This window comes from Gallinula chloropus (genome assembly GCF_964237585.1).
Source record: "Gallinula chloropus genome assembly, chromosome: 25".
In the NCBI taxonomy this organism is placed as follows: domain Eukaryota; kingdom Metazoa; phylum Chordata; class Aves; order Gruiformes; family Rallidae; genus Gallinula; species Gallinula chloropus.
Genome location: NC_140110.1, coordinates 2,899,870 through 2,914,670, shown reverse-complemented (window position 1 = coordinate 2,914,670; position 14,801 = coordinate 2,899,870). Strand labels below are relative to the sequence as shown.

The 14,801-nt window shown below is 60.4% G+C and overlaps 1 protein-coding gene across 1 annotated transcript; it reads right to left on the bottom strand.

Moving 5' to 3' along the window:
- Positions 1-1,941: 1,941 nt before the first annotated feature.
- On the bottom strand, positions 1,942-2,865 carry LOC311200801 (olfactory receptor 14C36-like; the record flags this gene model as incomplete). The annotated part of the gene is made up of 1 exon (XM_084275107.1): positions 1,942-2,865. The coding sequence occupies one exon, from the start codon at positions 2,863-2,865 to the stop codon at positions 1,942-1,944; it is 924 nt and encodes a 307-aa protein (XP_084131233.1).
- Positions 2,866-14,801: the final 11,936 nt, after the last annotated feature.

Here is a 14,801-nt window from a genome sequence, read left to right as displayed (position 1 = left end):
TGGCCATGAGCACATTGGGCAGCACTGGGAGCAGTATGGCCACCCAGGCAAAGGCACTTATTGTTTGACTCAGCACTGGTGTGGACACCAGCAGAGTGTCCAGGAGTGGGGGGGGGGGGGGGGGGGGGTCGGTCAGGATGAATGTGGAGAAACTGTCACGAGGTTGAGGGAAATTTTGCCAAGATAGGGTTAGGGGTCTTGTGTGGAGAGGCTGTGAGACCTGAGCTTCTTTAGCCTGGGGAATGGGAGTCTGAGGAGAGTATAGGGGTAGCTCAGAGAGCTTGAAAGTTCCTTTTCAAATGAATGGCAATTAAAACTAGAGGTGCAGATGGGTAATAAGCATGGAGAAATGCCATTCTGAGGGTAATGCTGTGATGCTTGGAGTTACTTGGAGGAAGTGTGGATGAGCTGGTTGCTTGGTTTATCTGGGAACAGCTGGCGAGGAGGGAGAGACAGCAGTACAGGCAGGGACATCGTGGGGTGAGAACAAAGTGGGGAAAGGGGTTGGGTGCCTGCAGAGAAACAGGCACAGGTGTGGGGCAGAGTGAGATGGGCTGCGGTGCAGAAGGTGGGGGGTGTTGGCCAGGCTGAAAGCAACTGACAGAAACGAGGTCTTTTTCCCCTTGGCAATGGTTGATGTCCCTGCAGAGGCCTCAGAGGAGACACATTGTCCTCATGGTCATGGAATATCATTGCCTCCTTGAACTCAACCTAGGGAGGCATCCATGTGTCATACCCCTGTCCTTCCCTTGGCATCACACTCCCCACATCCCAAGGAAGAGCCCTGAGACACAGGTGAGGGTCAGGATCTCCCTGCCCAGGGGCTGGGGGTCAGCGCTTGGCATTTCTGCTTCCTCAGACCAAGCCAGGGTGTCCTCAGCATCAGAGCTGCCTGCCCTGTGCCTGTGTTTGTCCTCATGGCCTCCACTTGTGAGGTGTAAGATGTTCATGGGGAGGCTTTGTCAGCAATGGCTCACAGTAGGGCCCATGAATACTTCAAGGTACTTTGGGCATTCGTTCTGACTTTGACATTTTGAGAGGTTTCTTCACTCTCCATGTAGTATCTGAGGTGTGTGGACTCAGAAGAAAAGACACCATGGAGCAAATGAAAATACAGAAAGCCTTAAAAAGCATACCTCTTCAAGTGCTTTTCATAAAAATAATCCAGAGTTCTACAAATAATTGGATTACAGTTAGGTATTTAATGATGAATAGTTCAAAGGAATATTACAATGGAGGATATTTTCCCTTCACGGGTATTTCCTGTCATGGCTCAGTTGATGGAAGGAGTGACAGCAGCATTCTGGGATGGATATTGGTCTCATTTTCCAACTCTCTGGAGCTCAAAGCAGAAACCAGAGAGATGAGTAGCATTTGAGTAACCAAAGAGCAAGTGGAGGTGGAAACCTGTGATCAAAGTAAAGTGCACATGTCCAGCCCATCTGTGGAAAAGATGTTCTTAGTCATGGCTGTATCATCAGGACAGGTGGAAACACCTGAATTATGGGGGAGATGAAAGAAACACCCTGGAGGTAATGCAGGTACAGGGACAGGTGAACATTTCTTCTGCTGCCATGGGTCCCAATCCTGGAAATTCCCATTCTGTCATAGTGGGAAAGCCATTCGAGACAAGTGATTCAGCTGATGGAAATGTGAGGTAAATTATTTAAAAATTTATGGGGAAATAAAAGAAAGAAAAAACTGTAGCCCTTTGGAGGCAGATATGATGCAAGGAGAGCACAGCTCGTCATTACTCATCATCTGGGTCACACAAGACCAGAAGGTGCTACGTTTGAAATGGGATGAACATGAAACATGCAATTACATGACAGTCAAAATAGAAGGAAAAAACCCCAACAACTAAAACCACTACAGAATAAAGGCTGGTCATAATGAGTTCCATGGGCAGCAGTATGCGGAAGATGAGCAGTTTATTGTTTCTTAGAAACAACCAGTCATCAGTTTCCACATGGCATCCTTGAGCTCCTGGTTCCTCATGCTGTAGATGAGGGGGTTCACTGCTGGTGGAAACACTGAGTAAAGAAATGCCAACACCAGGTCCAGAACAAGGGAGGAGATGGAGGGGGGCTTCAGGTGGGCAAACATACCAGAACTGACAAACAGGGAGACCACAGCCAGGTGAGGGAGGCAGGTGGAAAAGGCTTTGTGCTGTCCCTGTCCTAAGGGGATCCTCAGCACAGCCCTGAAGATCTGCACATAGGACACCACAATGAACACAAAACACCCAATACCTAAACAGATACCAAACACAATGACTCCAATTTCCCCGAGGTAGGCATCTGAGCAGGAGAGCTTGAGGATCTGGGGGATTTCACAGAAGAACTGGTCAAGGGCATTGCCATGGCAGAGGGGCAGTGAAAATGTATTGGCTGTGTGCAGCACAGAATAGAGAAACCCACTGCCCCAGGCAGCTGCTGCCATGTGGACACAAGCTCTGCTGCCCAGGAGGGTCTCGTAGTGCAGGGGGTGGCAGATGGCAACGTAGCGGTCATAGGCCATGACAGTGAGAAGACAGTACTCTGTAGAGATAAACAATACAAAGAAGAAGAGTTGAGCCACACATCCTGTGTAGGAAATGGCCCTGGTGTCCCACAAGGAATTGGCCATGGATTTGGGAACAGTGGTGGAGATGAAGCCACTGTCAAGAACAGAGAGGTTGAGGAGGAAGAAGTACATGGGGGTGTGGAGGTGGTGGTCACAGGCTATGGTGCTGATGATGAGGCCATTGCCCAGGAGAGCAGCCAGGTAGATGCCCAGGAAGAGGCAGAAGTGCAGGAGCTGCAGCTCCCGTGTGTCTGCAAAGGGCAGGAGGAGGAACTGGCTGATGGAGCTGCTGTTGGACATCTGCTGCTTCCATCAAGTGTGGAGACCTGTCCAAGGAGGAAAAGGCAGCTAGTTGAGGGAACTCTTCCTTCTTGAAAACCTCTTCAATTCTAATAGAATACCCTCAGATTGACTCTGCATTAAGGACAAGTTTTGTCAAGTCCCTTTTGGGAGCTCTGCTTTGTGCTGACTTGAGCGTGCCACTGCTGAAAGGAGGGTCAGCTTTGGCTCTCGAGAACTCAGTCCTGACAGTCAGCAGTAAGGAAATAGAAGGCTGGAGTGATCTCAGACTAAATCCCCTGTGGATAGGAATGAGCTTTTCAGCACTGTCACTCCAATTTAACCCCAGAGCAGAGCTTTGAAGCTACAAATGGGAGTCCTGAAGTGAGGGGAAGCTCAGTGCCAGCACCACCAATGGATGTGCCCAGAGTCCCAGGTATGGTGGGACAAAAGCAGCAAGGACGTGAGGAGGAACAGCAAGAAATGCTGCAGCCAAGGCTGTAAGGACAGGGACAGACAGAGAGACACTCAGGGGTTTCTACTCACTGGGGTTGGGCTGCCAAGGAGAAGACTCAGTATGAAATCCTTGAACTCTGGGTGCAGTTTGTGCTTGGAGACAGAAACCAGGCGGTTGCTTCGGGAAAGTTGCAGCACAACAGGAGATGTCAGGGACGTACCTGACGGATACCTGTTAGGGAGCTCCTTCTCCCTACCTGACAATGTCTCTGCTGCCTGGAGCTGTCCCTGGAGCTGATGCTCTTTGCCCATGTCACCTCCTGCTCTGTGCTCACAGACCTCATCCAAACTGCCTAGTGCTCTGCTCTGCTCTGCAGACCCCTCCTGGCATCAGATCATTGCCCTGGGGAACCTCTGTGTGTGCAGGGCTCAGGAGATGCTCTAACAAGTCCTAATGACAAATGAGTTTGCACTGCCTGCTGCAAAGTTATCAAGAAAAGCTCAGCTCCCACTTCCCACCCAGTGCACAGGAGCAGAAAATGCGTCAAGCTTAGCGAGCTTTAAATTGATTGGATAATATAAAACCGTCAGAAGGCTTTTTACAGGTTACTGATGTCGTCAGGGTTAAAGGTTATCTTCACACCGCAGCTGCAGTTACACCGTCAACACAATGGAATGCTCCTCGCTTCATGATGTTTTGAGACGTCCCGTTCTTCGGGTCTCCCACAGCCTTCACAGCCTTCACAACTTTCGTCCGACCAAGGCTATCAGATCTTGGTCGCTTGCTCCACTGTGCAATTTCGCAGCTGCAGAATCATTGTCTGCTTTTCCCACATCTCCCCCGTTCTGTTGAACAACAGAGGTTCCCACTGAGCCCTGCGCCCGAGCCCTTGATACATGACCGGTGCTACGATTTTTTGTGCCATTTCCAAGTCCCCTTCCCGTAACGCTTGCCGTTTGATTTTGGTCCATACGTTGTGCGGGTCAGGGGGGAACAAATCAGGCTCATCCTCTGGGTCCGAAGGACCAGGATCAAAGGGGTCGTCTTCAGGAGGGTAATTTACTAATCCCCCTTTATTTGAGGATGGCTTTGGCACTAATGAAGGGTCGGTTTCAGAGGAGGGAGGCAGTTCCGGTGGGGCTGAAGGAGCGACAGGGGAATCTCTATTAGAGCGCTCTATTAGAGCGCTCTTGCTCTTTTAAAGTTTCAAATATAATTCTCCACCAAGGGAGCAGTTTTTGCGCCTGGGGGTCACCCTTTGTGGCTCCGTCCCAAAGTTTAACACCCACGGAGTCCCATATATCCGTTAGTGCCGTTAGTGGGGATTTTAACCTGGACCCACTTCAAGGTGCATTTAAGATCGTGACCCGAAATAGTCTTATCATGTCGAAACTTGCCCTCCCATCTGGATTACCCGCAGCTCACCTCTCTTCCCCGAGGGATTGTTTGCCGGCTCCTGCTTCCTTTCAGCAGCGTACTCTGTAGTTCTGCGGGAGTTGCGACCAGCTGCCAGATAGGCAGTTCTCCAGTTCCTTGGAGTGCCGAGTCGTCCGGTCCGCTTCGGATCGAATCACGTCCTCCGGTCCGCTTCGGATCGAATCACGTCGTCCGGTCCGTTTTGGATCGAATAACGTCGGGGTCACCATTTGCCGCAACTGAGAGACGGGACACCGCTTAATGTAAGCAAGTGACCGGTTTATTGCACACATACAGCAGCTTATATATTTTCTAAGTGCGTCAAGCTTAGCGAGCTTTAAATTGATTGGATAATATAAAACCGTCAGAAGGCTTTTTACAGGTTACTGATGTCTTCAGGGTTAAAGGTTATCTTCACACCGCAGCTGCAGTTACACCGTCAACACAATGGAATGCTCCTCGCTTCATGATGTTTTGAGAAGCCCCGTTCTTCGGGTCTCCCACAGCCTTCACAGCCTTCGTCCGACCAAGGCTATCAGGCCTCCCACAACTTTCGTCCGACCAAGGCTATCAGATCTTGGTCGCTTGCTCCACTGTGCAATTTCGCAGCTGCAGAATCATCGTCTGCTTTTCCCACAGAGGGGCTGCTTGGGGGCACCCTGGGGCCCCTTCAGGCCAGCTAGGTCTTTGGGTCCTGGCTCCTTCGCTTTGGGAGCAGTCGCTGGACGTTGGGCATGTTGGCCGGAGAGTGCTTCTCGGGCCGCAGCCTGCAACCTGGCAGGTACCTCCCAGGTTCCCGGCCCAAGGAAAGCCCCCAGACCCAAATGGAGAGGGGCTGCTTGGGGGCCCCCTGGGGCCCCTTCAGGCCAGCTAGGTCTTTGGGTCCTGGCTCCTTCGCTTTGGGAGCAGTCGCTGGACGTTGGGCATGTTGGCCGGAGAGTGCTTCTCGGGCCGCGGCCTGCAACCGGGCAGGTACCTCCCAGGTTCCCGGCCCAAAGAAAGCCCCCAGACCCAAATGGAGAGGGGCTGCTTGGGGGCCCCCTGGGGCCCCTTCAGGCCAGCTAGGTCTTTGGGTCCTGGCTCCTTCGCTTTGGGAGCAGTCGCTGGACGTTTGGCATGTTGGCCGGAGAGTGCTTCTCGGGCCGCGGCCTGCAACCTGGCAGGTACCTCCCAGGTTCCCGGCCCAACGAAAGCCCCCAGACCCAAATGGAGAGGGGCTGCTTGGGGGCCCCCTGGAGCCCCTTCAGGCCAGCTAGGTCTTTGGGTCCTGGCTCCTTCGCTTTGGGAGCAGTCGCTGGACGTTGGGCATGTTGGCCGGAGAGTGCTTCTCGGGCCGCGGCCTGCAACCTGGCAGGTACCTCCCAGGGTCCCGGCCCAACGAAAGCCCCCAGACCCAAATGGAGAGGGGCTGCTTGGGGGCCCCCTGGGGCCCCTTCAGGCCAGCTAGGTCTTTGGGTCCTGGCTCCTTCGCTTTGGGAGCAGTCGCTGGACGTTGGGCATGTTGGCCGGAGAGTGCTTCTCGGGCCGCGGCCTGCAACCTGGCAGGTACCTCCCAGGTTCCCGGCCCAAGGAAAGCCCCCAGACCCAAATGGAGAGGTGCTGCTTGGGGGCCCCCTGGGGCCCCTTCAGGCCAGCTAGGTCTTTGGGTCCTGGCTCCTTCGATTTGGGAGCAGTCGCTGGACGTTGGGCATGTTGGCCGGAGAGGGCTTCTCGGGCCGCGGCCTGCAACCGGGCAGGTACCTCCCAGGTTCCCGGCCCAAAGAAAGCCCCCAGACCCAAATGGAGAGGGGCTGCTTGGGGGCCCCCTGGGGCCCCTTCAGGCCACCTAGGTCTTTGGGTCCTGGCTCCTTCGCTTTGGGAGCAGTCGCTGGACGTTGGGCATGTTGGCCGGAGAGTGCTTCTCGGGCCGCGGCCTGCCACCTGGCAGGTACCTCCCAGGTTCCCGGCCCAACGAAAGCCCCCAGACCCAAATGGAGAGGGGCTGCTTGGGGGCCCCCTGGAGCCCCTTCAGGCCAGCTAGGTCTTTGGGTCCTGGCTCCTTCGCTTTGGGAGCAGTCGCTGGACGTTGGGCATGTTGGCCGGAGAGTGCTTCTCGGGCCGCGGCCTGCAACCTGGCAGGTACCTCCCAGGTTCCCGGCCCAACGAAAGCCCCCAGACCCAAATGGAGAGGGGCTGCTTGGGGGCCCCCTGGGGCCCCTTCAGGCCAGCTAGGTCTTTGGGTCCTGGCTCCTTCGCTTTGGGAGCAGTCGCTGGACGTTGGGCATGTTGGCCGGAGAGTGCTTCTCGGGCCGCGGCCTGCAACCTGGCAGGTACCTCCCAGGTTCCCGGCCCAACGAAAGCCCCCAGACCCAAATGGAGAGGGGCTGCTTGGGGGCCCCCTGGGGCCCCTTCAGGCCAGCTAGGTCTTTGGGTCCTGGCTCCTTCGCTTTGGGAGCAGTCACTGGACGTTGGGCATGTTGGGTGGAGAGTGCTTCTCGGGCCGCGGACTGCAACCTGGCAGGTACCTCCCAGGTTCCCGGCCCAACGAAAGCCCCCAGACCAAAATGGAGAGGGGCTGCTTGGGGGCCCTCTGGGGCCCCTTCAGGTCAGCTAGGTCTTTGGGTCCTGGCTCCTTCGCTTTGGGAGCAGTCGCTGGACGTTGGGCATGTTGGCCGGAGAGTGCTTCTCGGGCCGCGGCCTGCAACCGGGCAGGTACCTCCCAGGTTCCCGGCCCAAGGAAAGCCCCCAGACCCAAATGGAGAGGGGCTGCTTGGGGGCCCCCTGGGGACCCTTCAGGCCAGCTAGGTCTTTGGGTCCTGGCTCCTTCGCTTTGGGAGCAGTCGCTGGACGTTGGGCATGTTGGCCGGAGAGTGCTTCTGGGGCCGCGGCCTGCAATCTGGCAGGTGACTCCCAGGTTCCCGATCCAATAAAGCCCCCAGACCCAAATGGAGAGGGGCTGCTTGGGGGCCCCCTGGGGCCCCTTCAGGCCAGCTAGGTCTTTGGGTCCTGGCTCCTTCGCTTTGGGAGCAGTCGCTGGACGTTGGGCATGTTGGCCGGAGAGTGCAACCTGGCAGGTACCAGAGGGCGCAAGCCCCCAAGCAGCCCCTCTCCATTTGGGTCTGGGGGCTTTCGTTGGGCCGGGAACCTGGGAGGTACCTGCCAGGTTGCAGGCCGCAGACAGAGAAGCACTCTCCGGCCAACATGCCCAACGTCCAGCGACTGCTCCCAAAGCGAAGGAGCCAGGACCCAAAGACCTAGCTGGCCTGAAGGGGCCCCAGGGGGCCCCCAAGCAGCCCCTCTCCATTTGGGTCTGGGGGCTTTCATTGGGCCGGGAACCTGGGAGGTACCTGCCAGGTTGCAGGTCGCGGCCCGAGAAGCACTCTCCACCCAACATGCCCAACGTCCAGCGACTGCTCCCAAAGCGAAGGAGCCAGGACCCGAAGACCCAGCTGGCCTGAAGGGGCCCCAGGGGGCCCCCAAGCAGCCCCTCTCCATTTGGGTCTGGGGGCTTTCGTTGGGCCGGGAACCTGGGAGGTACCTGCCAGATTGCAGGTCGCGGCCCGAGAAGCACTCTCCGGCCAACATGCCAAACGTCCAGCGACTGCTCCCAAAGCGAAGGAGCCAGGACCCAAAGACCTAGGTGGCCTGAAGGGGCCCCAGGGGGCCCCCAAGCAGCCCCTCTCCATTTGGGTCTGGGGGCTTTCGTTGGGCCGGGAACCTGGGAGGTACCTGCCAGCTTGCAGGTCGCGGCCCGAGAAGCACTCTCCGGCCAACATGTCCAACGTCCAGCGACTGCTCCCAAAGCGAAGGAGCCAGGACCCAAAGACCTAGCTGGCCTGAATGGGCCCCAGGGGGCCCCCAAGCAGCCCCTCTCCATTTGGGTCGGGGGGCTTTCGTTGGGCCGGGAACCTGGGAGGTACCTGCCAGGTTGCAGGTCGCGGCCCGAGAAGCACTCTCCACCCAACATGCCCAACGTCCAGCGACTGCTCCCAAAGCGAAGGAGCCAGGACCCAAAGACCTAGCTGGCCTGAAGGGGCCCCAGGGGGCCCCCAAGCAGCCCCTCTCCATTTGGGTCTGGGGGCTTTCGTTGGGCCGGGAACCTGGGAGGTACCTGCCAGATTGCAGGTCGCGGCCCGAGAAGCACTCTCCGGCCAACATGCCAAACGTCCAGCGACTGCTCCCAAAGCGAAGGAGCCAGGACCCAAAGACCTAGCTGGCCTGAAGGGGCCCCAGGGGGCCCCCAAGCAGCCCCTCTCCATTTGGGTCTGGGGGCTTTCGTTGGGCCGGGAACCTGGGAGGTACCTGCCAGGTTGCCGGTCGCGGCCCGAGAAGCACTCTCCGGCCAACATGTCCAACGTCCAGCGACTGCTCCCAAAGCGAAGGAGCCAGGACCCAAAGACCTAGCTGGCCTGAAGGGGCCCCAGGGGGCCCCCAAGCAGCCCCTCTCCATTTGGGTCTGGGGGCTTTCGTTGGGCCGGGAACCTGGGAGGTACCTGCCAGCTTGCAGGTCGCGGCCCGAGAAGCACTCTCCGGCCAACATGCCCAACGTCCAGCGACTGCTCCCAAAGCGAAGGAGCCAGGACCCAAAGACCTAGCTGGCCTGAAGGGGCCCCAGGGGGCTCCCAAGCAGCCCCTCTCCATTTGGGTCTGGGGGCTTTCGTTGCGCCGGGAAACTGGGAGGTACCAGCCAGGTTGCAGGCCGCGGCCCGAGAAGCACTCTCCGGCCAACATGCCCAACGTCCAGCGACTGCTCCCAAAGCGAAGGAGCCAGGACCCAAAGACCTAGCTGGCCTGAAGGGGCCCCAGGGGGCCCCCAAGCAGCCCCTCTCCATTTGGGTCTGGGGGCTTTCCTTGGGCCGGGAACCTGGGAGGTACCTGCCAGGTTGGAGACCGCGGCCCGAGAAGCACTCTCCGGCCAACATGCCAAACGTCCAGGGAGAGCTCCCACAGCGAAGGAGCCAGGATGCAAAGACCCAGCTGGCCTGAAGGGGCCCCAGGGGGCCCCCAAGCAGCCCCTCTCCATTTGGGTCTGGGGGCTTTCGTTGGGCCGGGAACCTGGGAGGTACCTGCCAGGTTGCAGGCCGCGGCCCGAGAAGCACTCTCCGGCCAACATGCCCAACGTCCAGCGACTGCTCCCAAAGCGAAGGAGCCAGGACCCAGAGACCTAGCTGGCCTGAAGGGGCCCCAGGGGGCCCCCAAGCAGCCCCTCTCCATTTGGGTCTGGGGGCTTTGGTTGGGCCGGGAACCTGGGAGGTACCTGCCAGGTTGCAGTCCGCGGCCCGAGAAGCACTCTCCGGCCAACATGCCCAACGTCCAGCGACTGCTCCCAAAGCGAAGGAGCCAGGACCCAAAGACCTAGCTGGCCTGAAGGGGCCCCAGGGGGCCCCCAAGCAGCCCCTCTCCATTTGGGTCTGGGGGCTTTCCTTGGGCCGGGAACCTAGGAGGTACCTGCCAGGTTGCAGGTCGCGGCCCGAGAAGCACTCTCCGGCCAACATGCCCAACGTCCAGCGACTGCTCCCAAAGCGAAGGAGCCAGGACCCAAAGACCTTGCTGGCCTGAAGTGGCCCCAGGGGGCCCCCAAGCAGCCCCTCTCCATTTGGGTCTGGGGGCTTTCGTTGGGCCGGGAACCTGGGAGGTACCTGCCAGGTTGCAGGTCGCGGCCCGAGAAGCACTCTCTGGCCAACATGCCAAACGTCCAGCGACTGCTCCCAAAGCGAAGGAGCCAGGACCCAAAGACCTAGCTGGCCTGAAGGGGCCCCAGGGGGCCCCCAAGCAGCCCCTCTCCATTTGGGTCTGGGGGCTTTCGTTGGGCCGGGAACCTGGGAGGTACCTGCCATGTTGCAGGTCGCGGCCCGAGAAGAACTCTCTGGCCAACATGCCCAACGTCCAGCGACTGCTCCCAAAGCGAAGGAGCCAGGACCCAAAGACCTAGGTGGCCTGAAGGGGCCCCAGGGGGCTCCCAAGCAGCCCCTCTCCATTTGGGTCTGGGGGCTTTCGTTGGGCCAGGAACCTGGGAGGTACGTGCCCGGTTTCAGGCCGCGGCACGAGAACCACTCTCCGGCCAACATGCCCAACGTCCAGCGACTGCTCCCAAAGCGAAGGAGCCAGGACCCAAAGACCTAGCTGGCCTGAAGGGGCCCCAGGGGGCCCTCAAGCAGCCCCTCTCCATTTGGGTCTGGGGGCTTTCCTTGGGCCGGGAACCTGGGAGGTACCTGCCAGGTTGCAGGTCGCGGCCCGAGAAGCACTCTCCGGCCAACATGCCCAACGTCCAGCGACTGCTCCCAAAGCGAAGGAGCCAGGACCCAAAGACCTAGCTGGCCTGAAGGGGCCCCAGGGGGCCCCCAAGCAGCCCCTCTCCATTTGGGTCTGGGGGCTTTCGTTGGGCCGGGAACCTGGGAGGTACCTGCCAGGTTGCAGGTCGCGGCCCGAGAAGCACTCTCCGGCCAACATGTCCAACGTCCAGCGACTGCTCCCAAAGCGAAGGAGCCAGGACCCAAAGACCTAGCTGGCCTGAAGGGGCCCCAGGGGGCCCCCAAGCAGCCCCTCTCCATTTGGGTCTGGGGGCTTTCGTTGGGCCGGGAACCTGGGAGGTACCTGCCAGCTTGCAGGTCGCGGCCCGAGAAGCACTCTCCACCCAACATGCCCAACGTCCAGCGACTGCTCCCAAAGCGAAGGAGCCAGGACCCGAAGACCCAGCTGGCCTGAAGGGGCCCCAGGGGGCCCCCAAGCAGCCCCTCTCCATTTGGGTCTGGGGGCTTTCGTTGGGCCGGGAACCTGGGAGGTACCTGCCAGATTGCAGGTCGCGGCCCGAGAAGCACTCTCCGGCCAACATGCCAAACGTCCAGCGACTGCTCCCAAAGCGAAGGAGCCAGGACCCAAAGACCTAGCTGGCCTGAAGGGGCCCCAGGGGGCCCCCAAGCAGCCCCTCTCCATTTGGGTCTGGGGGCTTTCGTTGGGCCGGGAACCTGGGAGGTACCTGCCAGGTTGCAGGTCGCGGCCCGAGAAGCACTCTCCACCCAACATGCCAAACGTCCAGCGACTGCTCCCAAAGCGAAGGAGCCAGGACCCAAAGACCTAGCTGGCCTGAAGGGGCCCCAGGGGGCCCCCAAGCAGCCCCTCTCCATTTGGGTCTGGGGGCTTTCGTTGGGCCGGGAACCTGGGAGGTACCTGCCAGGTTGCAGGTCGCGGCCCGAGAAGCACTCTCCGGCCAACATGCCAAACGTCCAGCGACTGCTCCCAAAGCGAAGGAGCCAGGACCCAAAGACCTAGCTGGCCTGAAGGGGCCCCAGGGGGCCCCCAAGCAGCCCCTCTCCATTTGGGTCTGGGGGCTTTCGTTGGGCCGGGAACCTGGGAGGTACCTGCCAGGTTGCAGGTCGCGGCCCGAGAAGCACTCTCCGGCCAACATGCCCAACGTCCAGCGACTGCTCCCAAAGCGAAGGAGCCAGGACCCAAAGACCTAGCTGGCCTGAAGGGGCCCCAGGGGGCCCCCAAGCAGCCCCTCTCCATTTGGGTCTGGGGGCTTTCGTTGGGCCGGGAACCTGGGAGGTACCTGCCAGGTTGCAGGTCGCGGCCCGAGAAGCACTCTCCGGCCAACATGCCCAACGTCCAGCGACTGCTCCCAAAGCGAAGGAGCCAGGACCCAAAGACCTAGGTGGCCTGAAGGGGCCCCAGGGGGCCCCCAAGCAGCCCCTCTCCATTTGGGTCTGGGGGCTTTCGTTGGGCCGGGAACCTGGGAGGTACCTGCCAGGTTGGAGACCGCGGCCCGAGAAGCACTCTCCGGCCAACATGCCCAACGTCCAGCGACTGCTCCCAAAGCGAAGGAGCCAGGACCCAAAGACCTAGCTGGCCTGAAGGGGCCCCAGGGGGCCCCCAAGCAGCCCCTCTCCATTTGGGTCTGGGGGCTTTCGTTGGGCCGGGAACCTGGGAGGTACCTGCCAGGTTGCAGGTCGCGGCCCGAGAAGCACTCTCCGGCCAACATGCCCAACGTCCAGCGACTGCTCCCAAAGCGAAGGAGCCAGGACCCAAAGACCTAGCTGGCCTGAAGGGGCCCCAGGGGGCCCCCAAGCAGCCCCTCTCCATTTGGGTCTGGGGGCTTTCGTTGGGCCGGGAACCTGGGAGGTACCTGCCAGGTTGCAGGTCGCGGCCCGAGAAGCACTCTCCACCCAACATGCCCAACGTCCAGCGACTGCTCCCAAAGCGAAGGAGCCAGGACCCAAAGACCTAGCTGGCCTGAAGGGGCCCCAGGGGGCCCCCAAGCAGCCCCTCTCCATTTGGGTCTGGGGGCTTTCGTTGGGCCGGGAACCTGGGAGGTACCTGCCAGCTTGCAGGTCGCGGCCCGAGAAGCACTCTCCGGCCAACATGCCCAACGTCCAGCGACTGCTCCCAAATCGAAGTAGCCAGGACCCAAAGACCTAGCTGGCCTGAAGGGGCCCCAGGGGGCTCCCAAGCAGCCCCTCTCCATTTGGGTCTGGGGGCTTTCGTTGGGCCGGGAACCTGGGAGGTACCTGCCAGGTGGCAGGCCGCGGCCCGAGAAGCACTCTCCGGCCAACATGCCCAACGTCCAGCGACTGCTCCCAAAGCGAAGGAGCCAGGACCCAAAGACCTAGCTGGCCTGAAGGGGCCCCAGGGGGCCCCCAAGCAGCCCCTCTCCATTTGGGCCTGGGTGCTTTCCTTTGGCCGGGAACCTGGGAGGTACCTGCCAGGTTGCAGACCGCGGCCCGAGAAGCACTCTCCGGCCAACATGCCCAACGTCCAGGGAGAGCTCCCACAGCGAAGGAGCCAGGACGCAAAGACCCAGCTGGCCTGAAGGGGCCCCAGGGGGCCCCCAAGCAGCCCCTCTCCATTTGGGTCTGGGGGCTTTCGTTGGGCCGGGAACCTGGGAGGTACCTGCCAGGTTGCAGGTCGCGGCCCGAGAAGCACTCTCCAGCCAACATGCAAAACGTCCAGCGACTGCTCCCAAAGCGAAGGAGCCAGGACCCAGAGACCTAGCTGGCCTGAAGGGGCCCCAGGGGGCCCCCAAGCAGCCCCTCTCCATTTGGGTCTGGGGGCTTTCGTTGGGCCGGGAACCTGGGAGGTACCTGCCAGGTTGCAGGTCGCGGCCCGAGAAGCACTCTCCGGCCAACATGCCCAACGTCCAGCGACTGCTCCCAAAGCGAAGGAGCCAGGACCCGAAGACCCAGCTGGCCTGAAGGGGCCCCAGGGGGCCCCCAAGCAGCCCCTCTCCATTTGGGTCTGGGGGCTTTCGTTGTGCCGGGAACCTGGGAGGTACCTGCCAGGTTGCAGGTCGCGGCCCGAGAAGCACTCTCCGGCCAACATGTCCAACGTCCAGCGACTGCTCCCAAAGCGAAGGAGCCAGGACCCAAAGACCTAGCTGGCCTGAAGGGGCCCCAGGGGGCTCCCAAGCAGCCCCTCTCCATTTGGGTCTGGGGGCTTTCGTTGCGCCGGGAACCTGGGAGGTACCTGCCAGGTTGCAGGTCGCGGCCCGAGAAGCACTCTCCGGCCAACATGCCCAACGTCCAGTGACTGCTCCCAAAGCGAAGGAGCCAGGACCCAAAGACCTAGCTGGCCTGAAGGGGCCCCAGGGGGCCCCCAAGCAGCCCCTCTCCATTTGGGTCTGGGGGCTTTCATTGGGCCGGGAACCTGTGAGGTACCTGCCAGGTTGGAGACCGCGGCCCGAGAAGCACTCTCCGGCCAACATGCCAAACGTCCAGGGAGAGCTCCCACAGCGAAGGAGCCAGGACGCAAAGACCCAGCTGGCCTGAAGGGGCCCCAGGGGGCCCCCAAGCAGCCCCTCTCCATTTGGGTCTGGGGGCTTTCGTTGGGCCGGGAACCTGGGAGGTACCTGCCAGGTTGCAGGTCGCGGCCCGAGAAGCACTCTCCGGCCAACATGCCCAACGTCCAGCGACTGCTCCCAAAGCGAAGGAGCCAGAACCCAAAGACCTAGCTGGCCTGAAGGGGCCCCAGGGGGCCCCCAAGCAGCCCCTGTCCATTTGGGTCTGGGGGATTTCGTTGGGCCGGGAACCTGGGAGGTACCTGCCAGGTTGCAGGTCGCGGCCCGAGAAGCAATCTCCGGCCAACATGCCCAACGTCCAGCGACTGCTCCCAA